Genomic DNA, 15,135 nt, shown 5'->3' with positions numbered 1-15,135 from the left:
TGCACAAAAGGAAATGTAATGACAAGGAAATCTATAAGGAAAACCAGTCGCAACCTGAGCTTCTAGGAGATGGCAGCCTGTCTTATCGTGTACAAGCTGGCCATATAAATGCACTGGAAGATAGACATTTGGCCTTTGCAACCTGCAAACCAAATTAAACCACAGTTGTTAGAACAACAGTAAGGAGGAAAATCTGCACCAAATGAAATGAGAAAAAAAAACGTTTAGACCTCTGGTTGCTTCGTCGTACGTAGTTGTCCCCATCGACTGGTTTGCGGTATGTAGTGAGAGCCTCGTTTAACTGCTCCTCTATTAGATCCACATACTTGAGGTTATATTCCTGAGCAGGACCAAGATTCAGTTATACTGTTAGCAACTTCAAAGTATATAAAGTGTATACCTTTTACCCATCAAGACAAAAACAAGCGAATTATTCCAGAGATCCAGAAAACTCCTATAACAATGTATGGTGCAAAAGCTTAAATTCACATTAATGACTTATTGTTCAATCGCCCCTTCTACTGCAATGCTGATTATACTAGAGCGCTGTTCAATCCTCAAATCTGACTGGTCAGAAAATGGTAATGAATTTTGACCATAGCAGGAAATCAAAGGTTTTTTTTTAATGTGTTTGAATACAATGTATCTTCTATACTAACAATTAATTCACATGAATGTTTAAGTGTAGATGATAATCAAATAATCGAAACCATTAGAGTACCAAAATCTTTCAAGGACTGTTGTGAAGCTTTCAGCAAGTACATATTTAACATAATAATAGCATCATAATAAAAACAATAATAACATTTATTAAAGTCTCCAGTATCAGCACTAACATTCTATGTTTTCAACCGCAGGTTAGTCCTCTTCTAACTAAACAGGTAATTAAAAAAACGCTTGGTGCAGGAAAAATAAAGTTGTTTGCATTACATGCAGTAAAAGAAAGTCAAGACATTTTAAGACAGTCAACTCTTTTTAAGGGTTGTGACTGTCACGAGCCCATAAGAAACATCAGTCTATGGGTGATAATTTGGTAGTAGCTTCCTGCACAAGCACCATACTGGTGTCTACTGTCGAGTGTAGAGGTGATTTACAAACTTATCCAATAAAAAAAAGATAAAGCACCTTCTGCCATTTCTCCAGCTGCTTAGTGACGTAGCCTCTCTCGTTGAGGTAGGAAAATCCCTTTGGAATGGACAAGAACCTGGGGAGCCAAGAACAGATTAAATATGACATATAATAAACTTTTTTTTTTTTTTTTTTTTTTATAATACGTTCAAGAAGGCCACACAGTTGTAAACTGTGTAATGCACCTTACAGCTTGGTCTTGAAATTCTCACATCTTATCAAATAATAATAAAGCGCTTCCAGGAAGGAGGAGATCTGTGTCTCTTCCTGTTTGAACTCCTCCTCATCAACACTCACTGCTTGATATATGAACAGATCTCCAGCTTACCTCAAAAGCAAGAGCACACCCTTGTCCCCGAGGTGAGTCAGTGCCGGCTTGAGCTGAATCAGTGCATGAAGGTTAGCCTGCAAGAAACAAAAGTGGTTCACAAGTTTGACAGTTTCACAGAAGGCTTTCCAACTATAATTTACAGATTTGTTCAAAATTATTTCTGCAGCCAACAGCTCACTGATAGAGACTTTTAGAGCAGATGCACAACAAAAATGGCCAACAAAGATAAACAAGAGTGGCGTAGTTAAAGTGTGTAGATGATTAAATAGTCTGTGCAATTAGGAATTATATTAATTACACTTTTACCTACCAGTTATGGAAGGAATCTTTAGTGCTGTAACTTTTTTGCTTGAATAAATGATTATAGTTTACAGTTTATTTCATAGCTGCTATAAAGTAAAGAATAAACAAGAGATTGTTTGCTTGTGTGCCATGAAATTAACTCAAAACCTATATGACAATTTAATAATAATTTAATAATTGTGCTATTCCAAATCATACTCATCTTCAATGTAACAGAGGTTACTCCTCTTAATCTCACCAGTTTTTAACTGATTATTTCCCAATTGTCCTGCCAGTTACAGGACTTAGCAATTAAAATGCAACACGTCACTTCAATATACTTGATTAAAAGGTCTCTATTTGTTAAGAAATCCAAAGTATTTAGAATTTAATTATTTTTGTAACTGATCTCTCACCTTGTCCTCACAGGCCTCATCCAGTATGTCCAGGGCCTCTATGGAGATAGTCTTGTTGCGGTCATGGAGCTGAGTGACCAGCAGCTCAATGCCCCAGTTGCTGAAGAACTCCACATTGGCACGCAGTAATACACGCAGGTGCTTAGTGGCATAAAGCCTACAATTCTGTGGGCATACACATGAGAGAGCAATACTTCAATACAATCATTCCTATCCTCCTTAAACCAGGGAACAAGGGCCCATTTAGCTGAAAAGTATTGTAAGAAACTCTTCAGGATAGTAATTTTTTTTTTTTTTACTATTCAAATATATATATATTTTTAATGTGTACTATAATATTTTGCTATATATTGGAACACATTAGATCAGATGCCAACACTGCTGAAAGTCTTACTCAGCAGATACACACCAGAACCAAACATAGTTTCTTCAGTATATAAGGCATTTCTATATGTGACATGGAAATTGTATTGCTTTAAAGAGCAGCTCACAGAGCATGTGCCTTACATCAGTTGCAGCAGTGAGGATTTTGGAGAGGATAACTCGTGCTAAGCCATCTCGGCTGTAGTCCAGTGTGGATACAGTCAGCTTCAGTAGATGGTCCTGATTCTTCAGGGAGCACAGGTTCAGCAGGCTGCAGAGATCAAATAAAGTTTGACATCAGAATCAGAGCTGTTTTTAAATCAAACAAACTAGACAATACTGAACTCAGAGATCTGTTGAAGAAGCAAAGATGAAACGCCTGTCAGTGGGTGTACACACATTTCTTATATATTCCTTTTCAAATAAATTCCCAAAAAGAAAAACACAAAAATACAAAATAACTAAACCAGCCAATTGGGTGGCGATAATATATATGCCATATTTAATGTCAAGCATCTCAAAAATAACTTTGGGCAGCACAGAAGGGAACGATTTGAAAAACATCCTGATTAGGGTCATATGCGTGCTCAAGGATTCATACGTGTACGTCTAACCCTGACGATAAAAGCAGAACTACTGCTTTAAGTGCAGAGCAAACATTGAAACCACTGACAAAAAAGTGAATACATTGATTACCTCATTATAACAGCACATGTTAAGGGATAGGATACGTTGGGTATCAAGTAAACAGTCAGTTTTTAAGCAAGAACAATGGCCAAGAATAATGATCCGAGCAACTCCAGATGGTTAGATCATTGGGTTAGAGCATCTCCAGAACGGCGGCAGGTCATGTGGGGTGTTCCGGGTATGCAGTGGTTAGGATCTACCAAAAGAGGTCTAAGGAAGGACAGTAAAAAGGCTCAAGTCTCATTGATGAGCATGAGAGGTCGAGGCGTACCCATACTGTCAGATTGTACAGAAGAGAAACTGTAGCATATATTTCTAATAAAAACTTAACGCTGGTGTGGCAACTGGTTCACAGCTATGCGCCTGCTGCCACAACTGGCTATGATAGAAAGTTGTCAGAACATACACATTATACACATGATGTTAAAGAAAATGTCATCCACCAGACCACGCTACCTTGTACCATGAAGAAATGGAAGAAGGTAGCCTGGGCTGGTGGATTACATTCTCTTTAACATCATGTGGAAGGCCAGGTGCATCTGCATTACATACCTGATAAAGAAATTGTGCCAGGATGAATATATATATATATATATATATATATATATATATATATATATATATATATATAAAACACTGTATATGAAAGCAAACACAGAGAGAATGAGAAGGAGCTTTTTCCTGCAGGCCATTCAGAAACACCCAGGATCTAGTATTGAACCACTCTCTCTGCACAACCTTTTTTTTGCACTATTATGACACCTTAACTCTGGACTTGAACAGCACAGTGCCACTTTATATCACACCACACTGCACATGGACACTTTAAAAACAATCACTAAATCACTTTAATTTGTACTTCGAATATCTGCCATACTCATTCATTCATGTATATATATATATATATATATATATATATATATATATATATATATATATATATATATATATATATATATATATATATATTCTATAGTTTATATGTTTTATTTATCTACTTGTTTTTTTATCCATAAATTCTATTCCTTTTTTATGCTTAAATGTTAGACAGTCGTACAAAGCATTTCACTGCATGTCGTACTCTGTATGTATGTGTATGTGACAAATAAAATTTGATTTGGAATTGGAATAGGCAGAGGGAAAGCTTGAAGAGTCTCTGGGTAATATTCTGCTGAGAAAACTTTGGTCTTGACATGCAAGTACTTTGACATTTAACATCTAACAAACACTGTTGCATACCAATACCAACAAGTAAACCAATTAAGGGCAATGTGTTTCCCTAATGGCAATGACTTCTTTTAGGAGGATAATTCTCCCTGCCACACTGCAAAAATTGTTCAGAATGGATTGAGTTCAGGGTGTTGACTTGGCCTAGTAAAGTGTAGGCCTACTATGAGTTGTTTCACTATTTTTCATTCCAAGTTCATGAGGGCCAAACGGAACCAGTCCGTGGGCCACATTTGGTTGGCCTTGTGTTTGACACGTGAGCTAGCACATTTATTACACATGCAAAACTGCGGTCAGCATGCTCAAGTCTGCGCCCACACAATGAGAGCAGAAAGAGAGTTGTAAAATGAAAAACAACTCGTTTTCAGTGACATAAAATGCTGTTTTCATGCATTTAGGAAGCCAAAACACAGAGACAAAAACAACGTGTGGGCCTCAGGTGAGCTGAAACGATAGAATGCATTTAAAAAAACATTTAATGAAACCGAAAAGAAAAAAAAAATACTAACATCACGTTTAATTGCAAAGGGAGTTTCAATAGTTGATCCTTGATTAATATTAACTGTTATCCAGCATCAACCCTCAGAAACTGTTTTAACTCACCACTGGAAGACACTGCATTTCTCCAGCAACTTAACGCCGCTTGGGTGGGCGGAGAGGGTACCCAGGAAGAGAAAGTAATGCTGGCTGAGTGTGTTGAGGAGGCCGTTGCTTTGTAGGCTACGGTCTGGTTTGAGCCCAGAGGACGATGAAAGCCACTGCACTATATCCTTAACCAGGTCCTCCAGGTACACCAGGCCATCCTGATGAGAGTGGTGTAAACAAACCAGCAATGAATTTATAAGCAGGCATACTAACAAAAAAAATACAAAAACAAGGCCTAAAGGCACGAGCACTTCCCCTCCCTTACCTCATCTGACTCCAGCAGGAACTCAATGAACTGGCAGCCAACAACAGTCAGCTGTTTGGCTTTGCTGTGGTCCAGCTCCAGGCTGGCGTACAGCTTACTGCTTGGTTTGTAGAAAAACAGAAGCCTCCTTACAAACCTAGAAGAAATCCCAGAACATTATCAAGCGCACCATACAAAAAAGCATTACATGAAGTTTGAAGATAAATGAAATATGTTTCTTTTCGTACTTGTGCATTTGCTCATCTTTGTTGTTGCGCAGGTTGACATTTGGCCACTGAAACATAACATATTACATTACACTCCATTGCGCTCATTAATACTTGTCATTTAGTCCTCTTTTCTCTTACTGACCTTTAGTATTGTACCGATAAGAACCCAGCTCCAGTCTAGGTTCTGCTTGTGATTGAGAATTTGACTGTCTCTGAGATTCATCATCAGAGCCTCCTCAGTGTCCTGGAAACAAAATAACAGGAATGTAAAAGAATTATTTACTTTGGTCTGCAATGCCAAAGAAAAGATTTGAATTTGACTGCACTCATAAAACAAATAAATAAAACATGTTTTGATCATAAAAAAGTTTGCAGTGATAAAAAAAAATATGAAAAAGGCTCAGGAAATGAATGTTCTATGCAAATGTGTCAATGTGTGAAAATTATTCCACAATCATGTTCTGTACATATCCTGTGCAAAGGATTTTCCAGGGAACAGGGGTGAGGCATATGAATGGTTGGAGGTATTTCCAGGTTGCATATATATAATATGACGGCCTAAATTTCAGATATTTTTTGCAATAGTTTTTTAAGTGATAAATCCACATTGATTAATTTCACTTCAACACACACACACACACACACACACACACAAAAAAACAATGATTGTCTTAATCATGACAAAACTGAAAAATGCTGTTCAACATACAGCTTTGTGAGCTCATCATATTGTGACATTGTGTATATATATATATTAGACTTTCTAACTGTGTCTGTTGTTACTGATGCTTAAAGAGATGTTTAAACATAAAACAGCATTTGCATATACACGCAAACTATAAAACGTAATCTAATGCATGAAGCTTTAAAACTTTTCATAACCAGGTTTCTGTAGGAAAAATAAATACATGGTCCCACTTATAATTATAAAGATTAGTATTAAGAACATAATCTAAGTGGTTAAAATAACTTATAATAATTATAAGAGCTATGAGTGGATTTCCCCTAGTTTTATTAAAACAGCTGGAGGAGAGATGTATTGACTTTGTATTCTGGTATGTTGTTGAACCTTTAAACCCATTTACTATTAAAACCTATTTCATAAATGTGGTCAATGGCAAAAACAACTGAAAACAGCTGTGATAACATGCCTAAAAAAAAAAAATAAATAAAATAAAATAAATAAATTTCTTTTTAGAAAAAACCCTTTAAGAATCGCTTTAGGAGAATTTTGCTACGAATTTTGTATGTAGTGTAGAGCAGTGGTCCCCAAACCTTTTTGCACCAATCGCTTAGAATTAGATAATAAATAAAACAGAAATAATGTAAGTTATGTATTCTTTCTGTGCGGCCCGGTACCAATTGACCCACGAAAAGCCCGGGGATTAGGGACCACTGGGGTAGAGTTTTAGCATAAATTATTAAATTAAAGAATTTTGGAGAGGCATTTTCACACTCAAACAGAAATAAAAACACCTGTACATGACCAGTACAGATTTATCCATCCTCCCATCACATCATCTAAACGATAGGCATAAGCAGCATGTTAATTAAACTTAGAGAAATTATGTATTGTTAAAAATTATACAATTTCTTTTTTTCCCCCACTGTGAAATTATTTGTGCTCATAGTTATAATCTTTTTTATTATCAAACCTATTATTCTTATACTTGTGACATTCAGAATTCATTCATTCAAACAAAAAACAAAAAAAACAATCCTACTAACTAGGGATGAAAAACAGCTTTATTTCCATAGCGAGAATTTACTCTCAGTACCTTAATGACATAAATATCCTTCTGGGGCCGCAGGTGGTGGTCTCGACTGTACTGGACTGCAGCTGACTTGCGTACAATGTGATCCAGGTAAAGGCTGTTGGGTTTGGGGCCTCGCTTCTTCTTCTCGTGGAAGCGCTTCAGGTAGTTCACTGCAGCACTCGCACGTCTAACACGGCATCAGAAATAGATACAGAGAGAGAACATGTTGTGTAAGAATCATCTTAAAACTTAAAGTCGATCCGCACCAATGACAATGACCAACAATTCAATTACTATTTATAAATATATTTCTGGCATTTTCTTTATTCGTATAACTGGTTAATGTTTAATAATGAATGCAATCGGTTTAGTTCACAAACTACCAAGATGCCATGTAAAAATCCATTCCCTTTTACATATAACATACAAATATTATACTATATAATATACAGCCCTGGCATAAATATATAAATGTACCTCAGTGTCTAACATGCTATTTAGAATTGCTTACTGAATTTCTTTTTTTTTTTTACAAGACGACGATGAGGAATTCTTAGTGCACAGCTGCTCAATTACCATACTGACATGAAGTGGACACTAATTGAATAGACTGAATATATAAGGTGCCAAAACAAACAAACGAAAAAGCTGAAAAAATGCACATTGCTATTTGTTATTTGACCTATAAAAAACAGTTTTTGTTTATTTCCCTACACCGGTGTAAAATGAGTTTCGAATCACTGCAAGCTGCAAAAATCAGGGCATTTTTGTAGATTATAGAAACATGTGCAGCAGATAAAAATGTTTTGTGATTTCAATGGATTTCCAGTTTACTCATGTACAAGAGCATCACAACCTAAAACAAGGGCAGAACGATGTGCCTGTAACACACCTCTGATACAGCTGGTGTAGATGAAAAGGTGTGTTCAAAACCAATCTGAATGAGATCTTGCTGTGAGGCTTCTCATGGGAATTGAGAAACAGAGCTTTATGAAACATATGAAATGTAGATCTTGTGTTCTTTCAACTTTATATTTCGTATATTTTGTAAAAATGGTTTGGTGTGTGTGCTAATGTGTGTGTTTTTTGTGGTTAGGTGTTTCCACATCCTCTGAAACGTCTATAGCTCATTTATAGACATTTTGTCATACAAAAAGGAAGTACAGCTGATTAAAGACAAGACTGAATATTGCATTCAAAAGAATTACTGTTTGATTATGCTTATTCATCATCATTATGCTTTACACATTTACATTTGCTACATGAGTGCGTGACTGTTCCCACGGATTACATTTGAAATGGCATTTTCCTGGGTCTATACCGTATGCTATATACGTCTGCTTAAAACTACTGGAAGACTTACAAGCGCTTCTCCTGAGGTATATCGAACGCCGCCGCCATGTTCATCAGAGTGGGGAGGCAGTGCAGGTGATGGCTGTGGGAGTGAGGGAGGATGGTGTTGGCCTGCGGGAAAAACACAACCCAATGACTCAGAAAGAAATGCCAGAGAATGTCAGCATTAGATGCTTAAAGTGAAAAGGTTGAGATACCATGTGCAAGAGTTCTCCGAGGAGGATGGTAGCGCATATTGACAAGCTATCATCACTGCTAGTGACAACTTCCACTAAACCCTGAGGATACAGACAGGTGTAAATGAGCATGGTATATATATTAGGTATATATATGTTTATCAGTCAATTAATCTTTCCTGGAGTCAAACTATTAATATTTGTTTTGTTCCCCCTGATGTACTGAGGAAAAGTAGGAAAATAAAAAATACCTCCAAAAGTCCACTATTGATGAAGGCAGACAGTACAAGTGCAAGGTAGTTATCCATCAGGTCAGGCCTGTACCAATAGATGAGAAATGCATTAGCTTTATAAAAAAACCCTTTTTTTTAAGTAGACACTGATATAACAACCAATATATGACAGTTGATTGCTGATATTCTCATATATATATATATTTTTTTTTTATGACATCTGCTTATAAAAACTAAATCTAGTTAAAATTATATGTTTAATTTAATATGAAGACACTTATCATCAAAAGACTTTTAAAGAACAGTTTATCCTTCTTCTTTCGGCTGCTCCCATTAGGGGTCGCAACAGCGGATCATACTTCTCCATTCCCCCCTGTCCTCTACATCTGCCTCTTTCACACCAACTACCTGCATGTCTTCCCTCACCACATCCATAATCCTCCTCCTTGGCCTTCCTCTTTTCCTCCTTCCTGGCGGCTCCATCCTCAGCATTCTTTATATATTTTAAGTTTAAATATAAAAAATAATAAAAAGGGACATTTTTTTCCTCACTCCATCACCCCCCCTCTGTTCAGATCCCTTACCTCGACCGTGCCCGATGAGGGAGGATTATTTTGGCTTCTGAGGCCACAAAGCCATCGGACAGCCTCCAACTGTCCTGAAATCTACTAGGATCTACAGAGGTAGACATGGAGCAGAAATAAGTCATTGTAATCCATTAACTCTATTATTCACAAATATACTTTTAACAGTCTAGTTATAGTAAGTGATTATGGTCATGTCACCACTCACCAACACTAAGAACCGCTTCAATGAAATCTTGTGTAACTATAGGGACGGGGAGTCGGAAAATGTCATACATGACGTCAAGAAGGCCTTTCTGTTGAGAGAGGGTGTAAAGCAGAGTTTAAATAAAACAAATTATTATTATTATTACACTTAGTACAGTATATACTGTGTATATCTGTACTGCAGCACAAAACTGTGATCCCTCCAATTAAGAAGCTAGATGATTATTAGATTTCAAAACAGGTACACACCATTATATAAGACTTAAAAAAAAAAAAAAAAAAAATACAATACAATACCAACATATTTTATCTGTACAGCATTACAAGATGACAGTTCATTTTCTTATTTCCTCCCACAAGCAATGCAGACATGCCAAAGCCTAAGAAGACTAATGTGTTGTCTCATATACATGTAAAACTCAAACAGTTAAAATATAGTTTCAATAAAAACATACCGTATTTTTCGGACTATAAGCCGCTACTTTTTTCCCACGTTTTGAACCGTGGCTTAAACAACAAAGCGGCTAATTTATGGGTTTTCCCGGTTTCACAAACCTTAAGCCAAAAAACTGAGCCCCATAACATTAGACCAATGAAATTGCTGAACGGGCATGAAAAAAACGCACTTCACCTGTGTTCTGAGCTGCACGGCATCGGGAGAAAAGCTTCACCGATGGTGATTTTTAAACGCACAACGATGCCAAAAGAAAAAAAGAGAAATAGTTGTGAAAGGAAGGAGGAAGACAGTGAACAATGACTTTCTTGGTAGGCTACTGTTTAGATACAAGCCGTTGTAACGCTTTGAGTCTGGGTGAAGGGAGAGCTCGCTAACTCCAGTTGCAACAGAAATCATATGAGCACAGACAGGTTTCCAAAACTCATGCTTTTTTTTTTTTTTTCTTGGCAACAGCCTTAAAGGTTAGTCAAAGAAACTTGGAAATGAGCATCAGAAAATAATAAGGACATATTCCTCGGTCTTGCACACATGTAGTAATAGCGGAAAAAAGCGGCGGCAGGCTATTGCCAAAATGCCGCTCTGCTCTTAAAGGAGCCACAACATATTTCACCCGTTAAACCGTGTAACAGACACTGTCTTTCGTTAAAGCCTGTGTAAAGTTCATTAGTTTCAGTGTAGACACCTGCGGCTTATAGACAGGTGCGGCGTATTTATGTTTAAAATAAAAATTTAACTTAAAAGTAAAATTCAGTGGGTGCGGCTTATTTTTTGGGTGTGCTTAATAGTCCGGAAATTACGGTAATTTAAATTAAATTAAAAAATTGTTATAAAAAGAAAAAAATAAAACTCCACATGGCTGACATTTTCACTGTAAATCTGCTGTTGACAGCAAAAGAAATGTACATGCAACATAATTATATTATTATAATTATTTGTAAAGGTTCTTTAGACAGCACACTGGCGCAAAGCTGGGAGAACACAACTGTACAAATTGTTTTGTATGTTGTAGCTTTAGAATTGCCGCATGACAATGCCACAGAGCACATAGTGAGGTGCATGAAGACATGATTAGCTGGAAAAAAATAAAAAATCAACCTCAATGGAATGAATTGGAACACTGGTGCACACATGGCCTTTGAGCACACTAATGCTCTTGTTTCTGAATAGAAAATCCCCATAGCCACACTCCAAAATATAATATATTTTATAATGCAGTGCTGTAATATCAGCAAAAAGAAACTAAAATCTGGAGCGGGGTTTTCAAAAAGCATACGAGTATGACGATCAGGTATCCACAAACATTTAGCCATATAGAGAAAATCTATGTTTGAAATTATACTTGTTTATAGCAGTAGCCCCACATCAACCCATTATAATCAGGAAACCCGAGGTGAAATTGGGAAGGATGTTCAGGATGGCAGTTAATATCGTACAGTTAAAAGTCATTCCTGATCCATAAAATGACTGGCTCCTCTGTAGACTATTCTTATGGCAACTACCGTGTTGTCATGAACAACCTTTGCAGTCACTCAATACTACATACCCTCACTTCCATATTTGGTATACATAGAAGGCCAATGAGGGACTGGATGCCGGAGCTGCCTGACTTGCAGAGGTTAATGATGCCTGGATGCAGACAGAGGGGGAAAAGGAAATCAGAAAGAACCAGGAGTTCACACTAGGTAAAACCATGTCATGATAGAACCTGATATCACAATGCATATTTTTAAAATCAGATTCCTATAATGAGCTTACCTGACCATGAGCGGAAGGAAGCAACTATGGACATCTTACTAGCCAAAAAACGAGCCTCTCTGTCCTCCCTAGTGTGCAGAAAAGGTTAAACCAACATGCAGTTTATAAAGAAAGCATGATAGAAGGCGATCAATGGTGTAATCGCAATTGCACACTTACTTGAGCTGTGCCTCTGCCGTATCTGGATTGTGCCTGTAGTGGAAGTCAGTGTAGGGTGCCAGGATTTGCTACAGGGGTGAAAAGAAAAAAAAAAAAAAAAGGTTTGAATGACTGCTTTAAAAATTGTCTATAAGCAATTTAGCGCTTCAGTCAAGTTCTCTTAAATTCCGATGAGACTTGTTTCGGATCCCACTGACAACATATTATAACAATATAGTAACATCTCCATATTATAATAGTGTTTTGGACAATACACCATAAGCTCTCACCTCTGTATTTATCCAGTTTCAAATAAGATGAAGAGGAAGGGTTGAGGAAGTGTGTTAAAATTAACAGTGGCTGCCTTTTTTCCATTTTGCTAAAATTTGATTAAAGTGCGCTCTGTGGGTGGTGGTCAAACTATATTTGAACCTAAGAATATCATCTCCAGTCTGGAGCAATTACTCAGGCAATAATAAGTGAAAATATTGCTAACATTATCCAATTACTATTTCTTTTGAATCTTTCTCAAGGTCAAGTGATCGTGTGTAATAATTATAATAATAATTCCATATTATTTTGCACTGGCTCAGGATCTCTAGGCGTGACAAATTTGCCTGCTTGATTTTGGAAAAGAAAAAAAAAGAAAAAATACAACAGGCTTCGGAAGATTGACAATCACAATAGCTGTCAAATGTTTTCGATGTCGCCGTTGTTACGATTCACAAAAACAAATATATTTTCTTAACATCTGTGTCTTTTTCAACTATTTAAACCATAATAACCTGCTGTGTAATTTCAGAGCACAGCAACAATACATATTCTCTGCTACCTCTTAGCTTCAGCTGTCTGGGCTGCCAAATAGATAAAGCCACTAATAACTGCCAAATTACACACAATTCTGCAAGCCTAGAATGCAGTAGTCATAGCTAATTGTTGTTTTGCTTTTTGCGTTTCGTTTCTATTGGCTCACACCTCTGCGATTCAGAAATGTACATCTCGCTTCAATGACTCTGTGTCACAAGAACACCATTTTCAGCTTTCTAGCATTCGTTCACACTCAAATTGTTTCTGTTCTGCAGGAAATGTTCATGTTTATCCTGATTGCTGTATTGTCATGTCTTTGCTGTTAGACTGCATGTTGGGTAAATGGAGGCTGGCATTAATAAATGTTTTACACTGTAGCATGTTAATGCAAAAGAGCAAATTAAATAATGAAAGTGAGGTTTGTACCCCCAGCTCTATTTAAAATGTTTTTTACGTCTATCGGTTTTTTTCTCGGCGTACCTCCAGCTCCACGTCGGAGCGCACGTACTGCCGTGTGTGAGGGTGATTGAGCAGGTGCAGGATGGTGGTCATTAGAGCCTCGTTGATGCGGCTGAGTTGGCAGTCGATCACGTTCTTCAGGATGGTTTTAAGTCCACCACGTCGAGCCACAATTTCCGGGTTCTTCAGTGCTACACAAACGATAAATTGCCACACCGATTAGGCAAAAGAAGAGGAATCAAGACGTGCACGTGTGTGTATATGTTTGTGTGTTCCCTCACCAAGTTCACATATGATGGCGATGCAGGCACGCACCATGCGGTCTCGCTCCTGTATGCCATCGTTGCCCACGGCGATGAGGGAGTTAGTGATGGAGCTTGGGAAGAGCTGAGCATTCACAGTGATCATCTTGAACCGCGAGAACAAGAGGGAGAAAGGATAGTGAAAGAGTAGGAGAAAGAGAAAAGGCAACAAAAACAAATTTAAAAAATTTAATTTCATACAGAAAACGGTCTGGATTATTACACGAGTTTAGACAAGACTTGTTTGACAAGACTTAGACAAGACTTGTTTGTTGTGCAGATAAATGGGAAAAAAACACAGTGAGGAAATTAAGTATTTGAACACCCTGCTATTTTGCAAGTTCTCCCACTTAGAAATCATGGAGGGGTCTGAAATTGTCATCGTAGGTGCATGTCCACTGTGAGAGACATAATCTAAAAAAAAAAATCCAGTTCACAATGTATGATTTTTTAACTATTTATTTGTATGATACAGCTGCAAATAAGGTGTCTTTCTAAGTGGGAGAACTTGCAAAATAGCAGGGTGTTCAAATACTTATTTTCCTCACTGTATATATATATATATATATATATATATATATATATATATATATATATATATATATATATATATATATAAACAAACACACACACACACACACACACAACTGTATATCCAGAGTTCTATATGGCTGCTTTGGGACAATGTCACTTGTAAATAAATAAAACTGATGAAACACATAGTTTTTCCTGTTGTTCTGTTGGTCGAATGTGTTTGAGTGCAGCCACATGATTGTAAACATGACCTACTACACACTTAAAACTGCATTAGGAGTAAAGTGTTGAGTTTACTGCTCACCTTCCTCACCAGCCGAAGTGCCTGAGTTCGCTCCACCTCATTGCTTTGCTGAATGTCAATGCACCTACACACAGACACAGACACAGACACAGACACACACACACACACACACACACACACACACAGCCACACACCCCCAGACACACACACACACACACACACATACAGCCACACACCCCCAGACACACACACACACACACACACACATACAGCCACACAGACAGACAACATGCATACAGACACAAACATCCAGACACACACAGACAGGGAAGGACTGAGAGTTACATTATGATCTAAAGAGCTCTAAAAGCTGTGATCAATATTTAACTGATTTTCTTCATATGGTTTTGTAATGTAATTTTGTTATGTAAGGTTTATAATGTTAGCATTCCAAGCAGTCCATTTGTTTCACAAAACAGTTGTGGGTTTACATTTTCTGAGAAGACGACATGCAAGGTCCCGATTTTCAATTCCACTTTCTTCTGCTGTTTTGAAGGGAAAAAACTGCTCTTGTGA

At 37.3% G+C, this 15,135-nt stretch overlaps 1 protein-coding gene across 3 annotated transcripts in view; it reads right to left on the bottom strand.

The window, feature by feature from the left end:
• rictorb (RPTOR independent companion of MTOR, complex 2b) overlaps positions 1–15,135 on the bottom strand; it is a 39,679-nt gene that overhangs the window by 16,395 nt on the left and 8,149 nt on the right. For all 3 annotated transcript variants that reach the window (XM_083565012.1, XM_083565010.1, XM_083565011.1), the window contains exons 6-27: positions 14,620–14,683; positions 13,761–13,887; positions 13,501–13,670; positions 12,235–12,302; positions 12,076–12,143; positions 11,864–11,946; positions 9,865–9,952; positions 9,657–9,747; positions 9,091–9,157; positions 8,861–8,941; positions 8,674–8,774; positions 7,332–7,497; positions 5,696–5,797; positions 5,572–5,618; positions 5,345–5,480; positions 5,038–5,237; positions 2,665–2,791; positions 2,158–2,322; positions 1,457–1,533; positions 1,126–1,204; positions 231–340; positions 55–142 (exon numbers count right to left, since the gene is read on the bottom strand). In XM_083565012.1, the coding sequence (XP_083421138.1) occupies positions 55–142; positions 231–340; positions 1,126–1,204; positions 1,457–1,533; positions 2,158–2,322; positions 2,665–2,791; positions 5,038–5,237; positions 5,345–5,480; positions 5,572–5,618; positions 5,696–5,797; positions 7,332–7,497; positions 8,674–8,774; positions 8,861–8,941; positions 9,091–9,157; positions 9,657–9,747; positions 9,865–9,952; positions 11,864–11,946; positions 12,076–12,143; positions 12,235–12,302; positions 13,501–13,670; positions 13,761–13,887; positions 14,620–14,683 (2,305 nt within the window). The remainder of the gene's footprint in view (positions 1–54; positions 143–230; positions 341–1,125; positions 1,205–1,456; positions 1,534–2,157; positions 2,323–2,664; positions 2,792–5,037; positions 5,238–5,344; positions 5,481–5,571; positions 5,619–5,695; positions 5,798–7,331; positions 7,498–8,673; positions 8,775–8,860; positions 8,942–9,090; positions 9,158–9,656; positions 9,748–9,864; positions 9,953–11,863; positions 11,947–12,075; positions 12,144–12,234; positions 12,303–13,500; positions 13,671–13,760; positions 13,888–14,619; positions 14,684–15,135) is intronic.

Source organism: Silurus aristotelis, assembly GCF_946808225.1.
Source record: "Silurus aristotelis genome assembly, chromosome: 16".
NCBI lineage: Eukaryota > Metazoa > Chordata > Actinopteri > Siluriformes > Siluridae > Silurus > Silurus aristotelis.
Note: the sequence above shows the minus strand (reverse complement) of the source record. Positions and strands in the feature narration are given on the sequence as shown.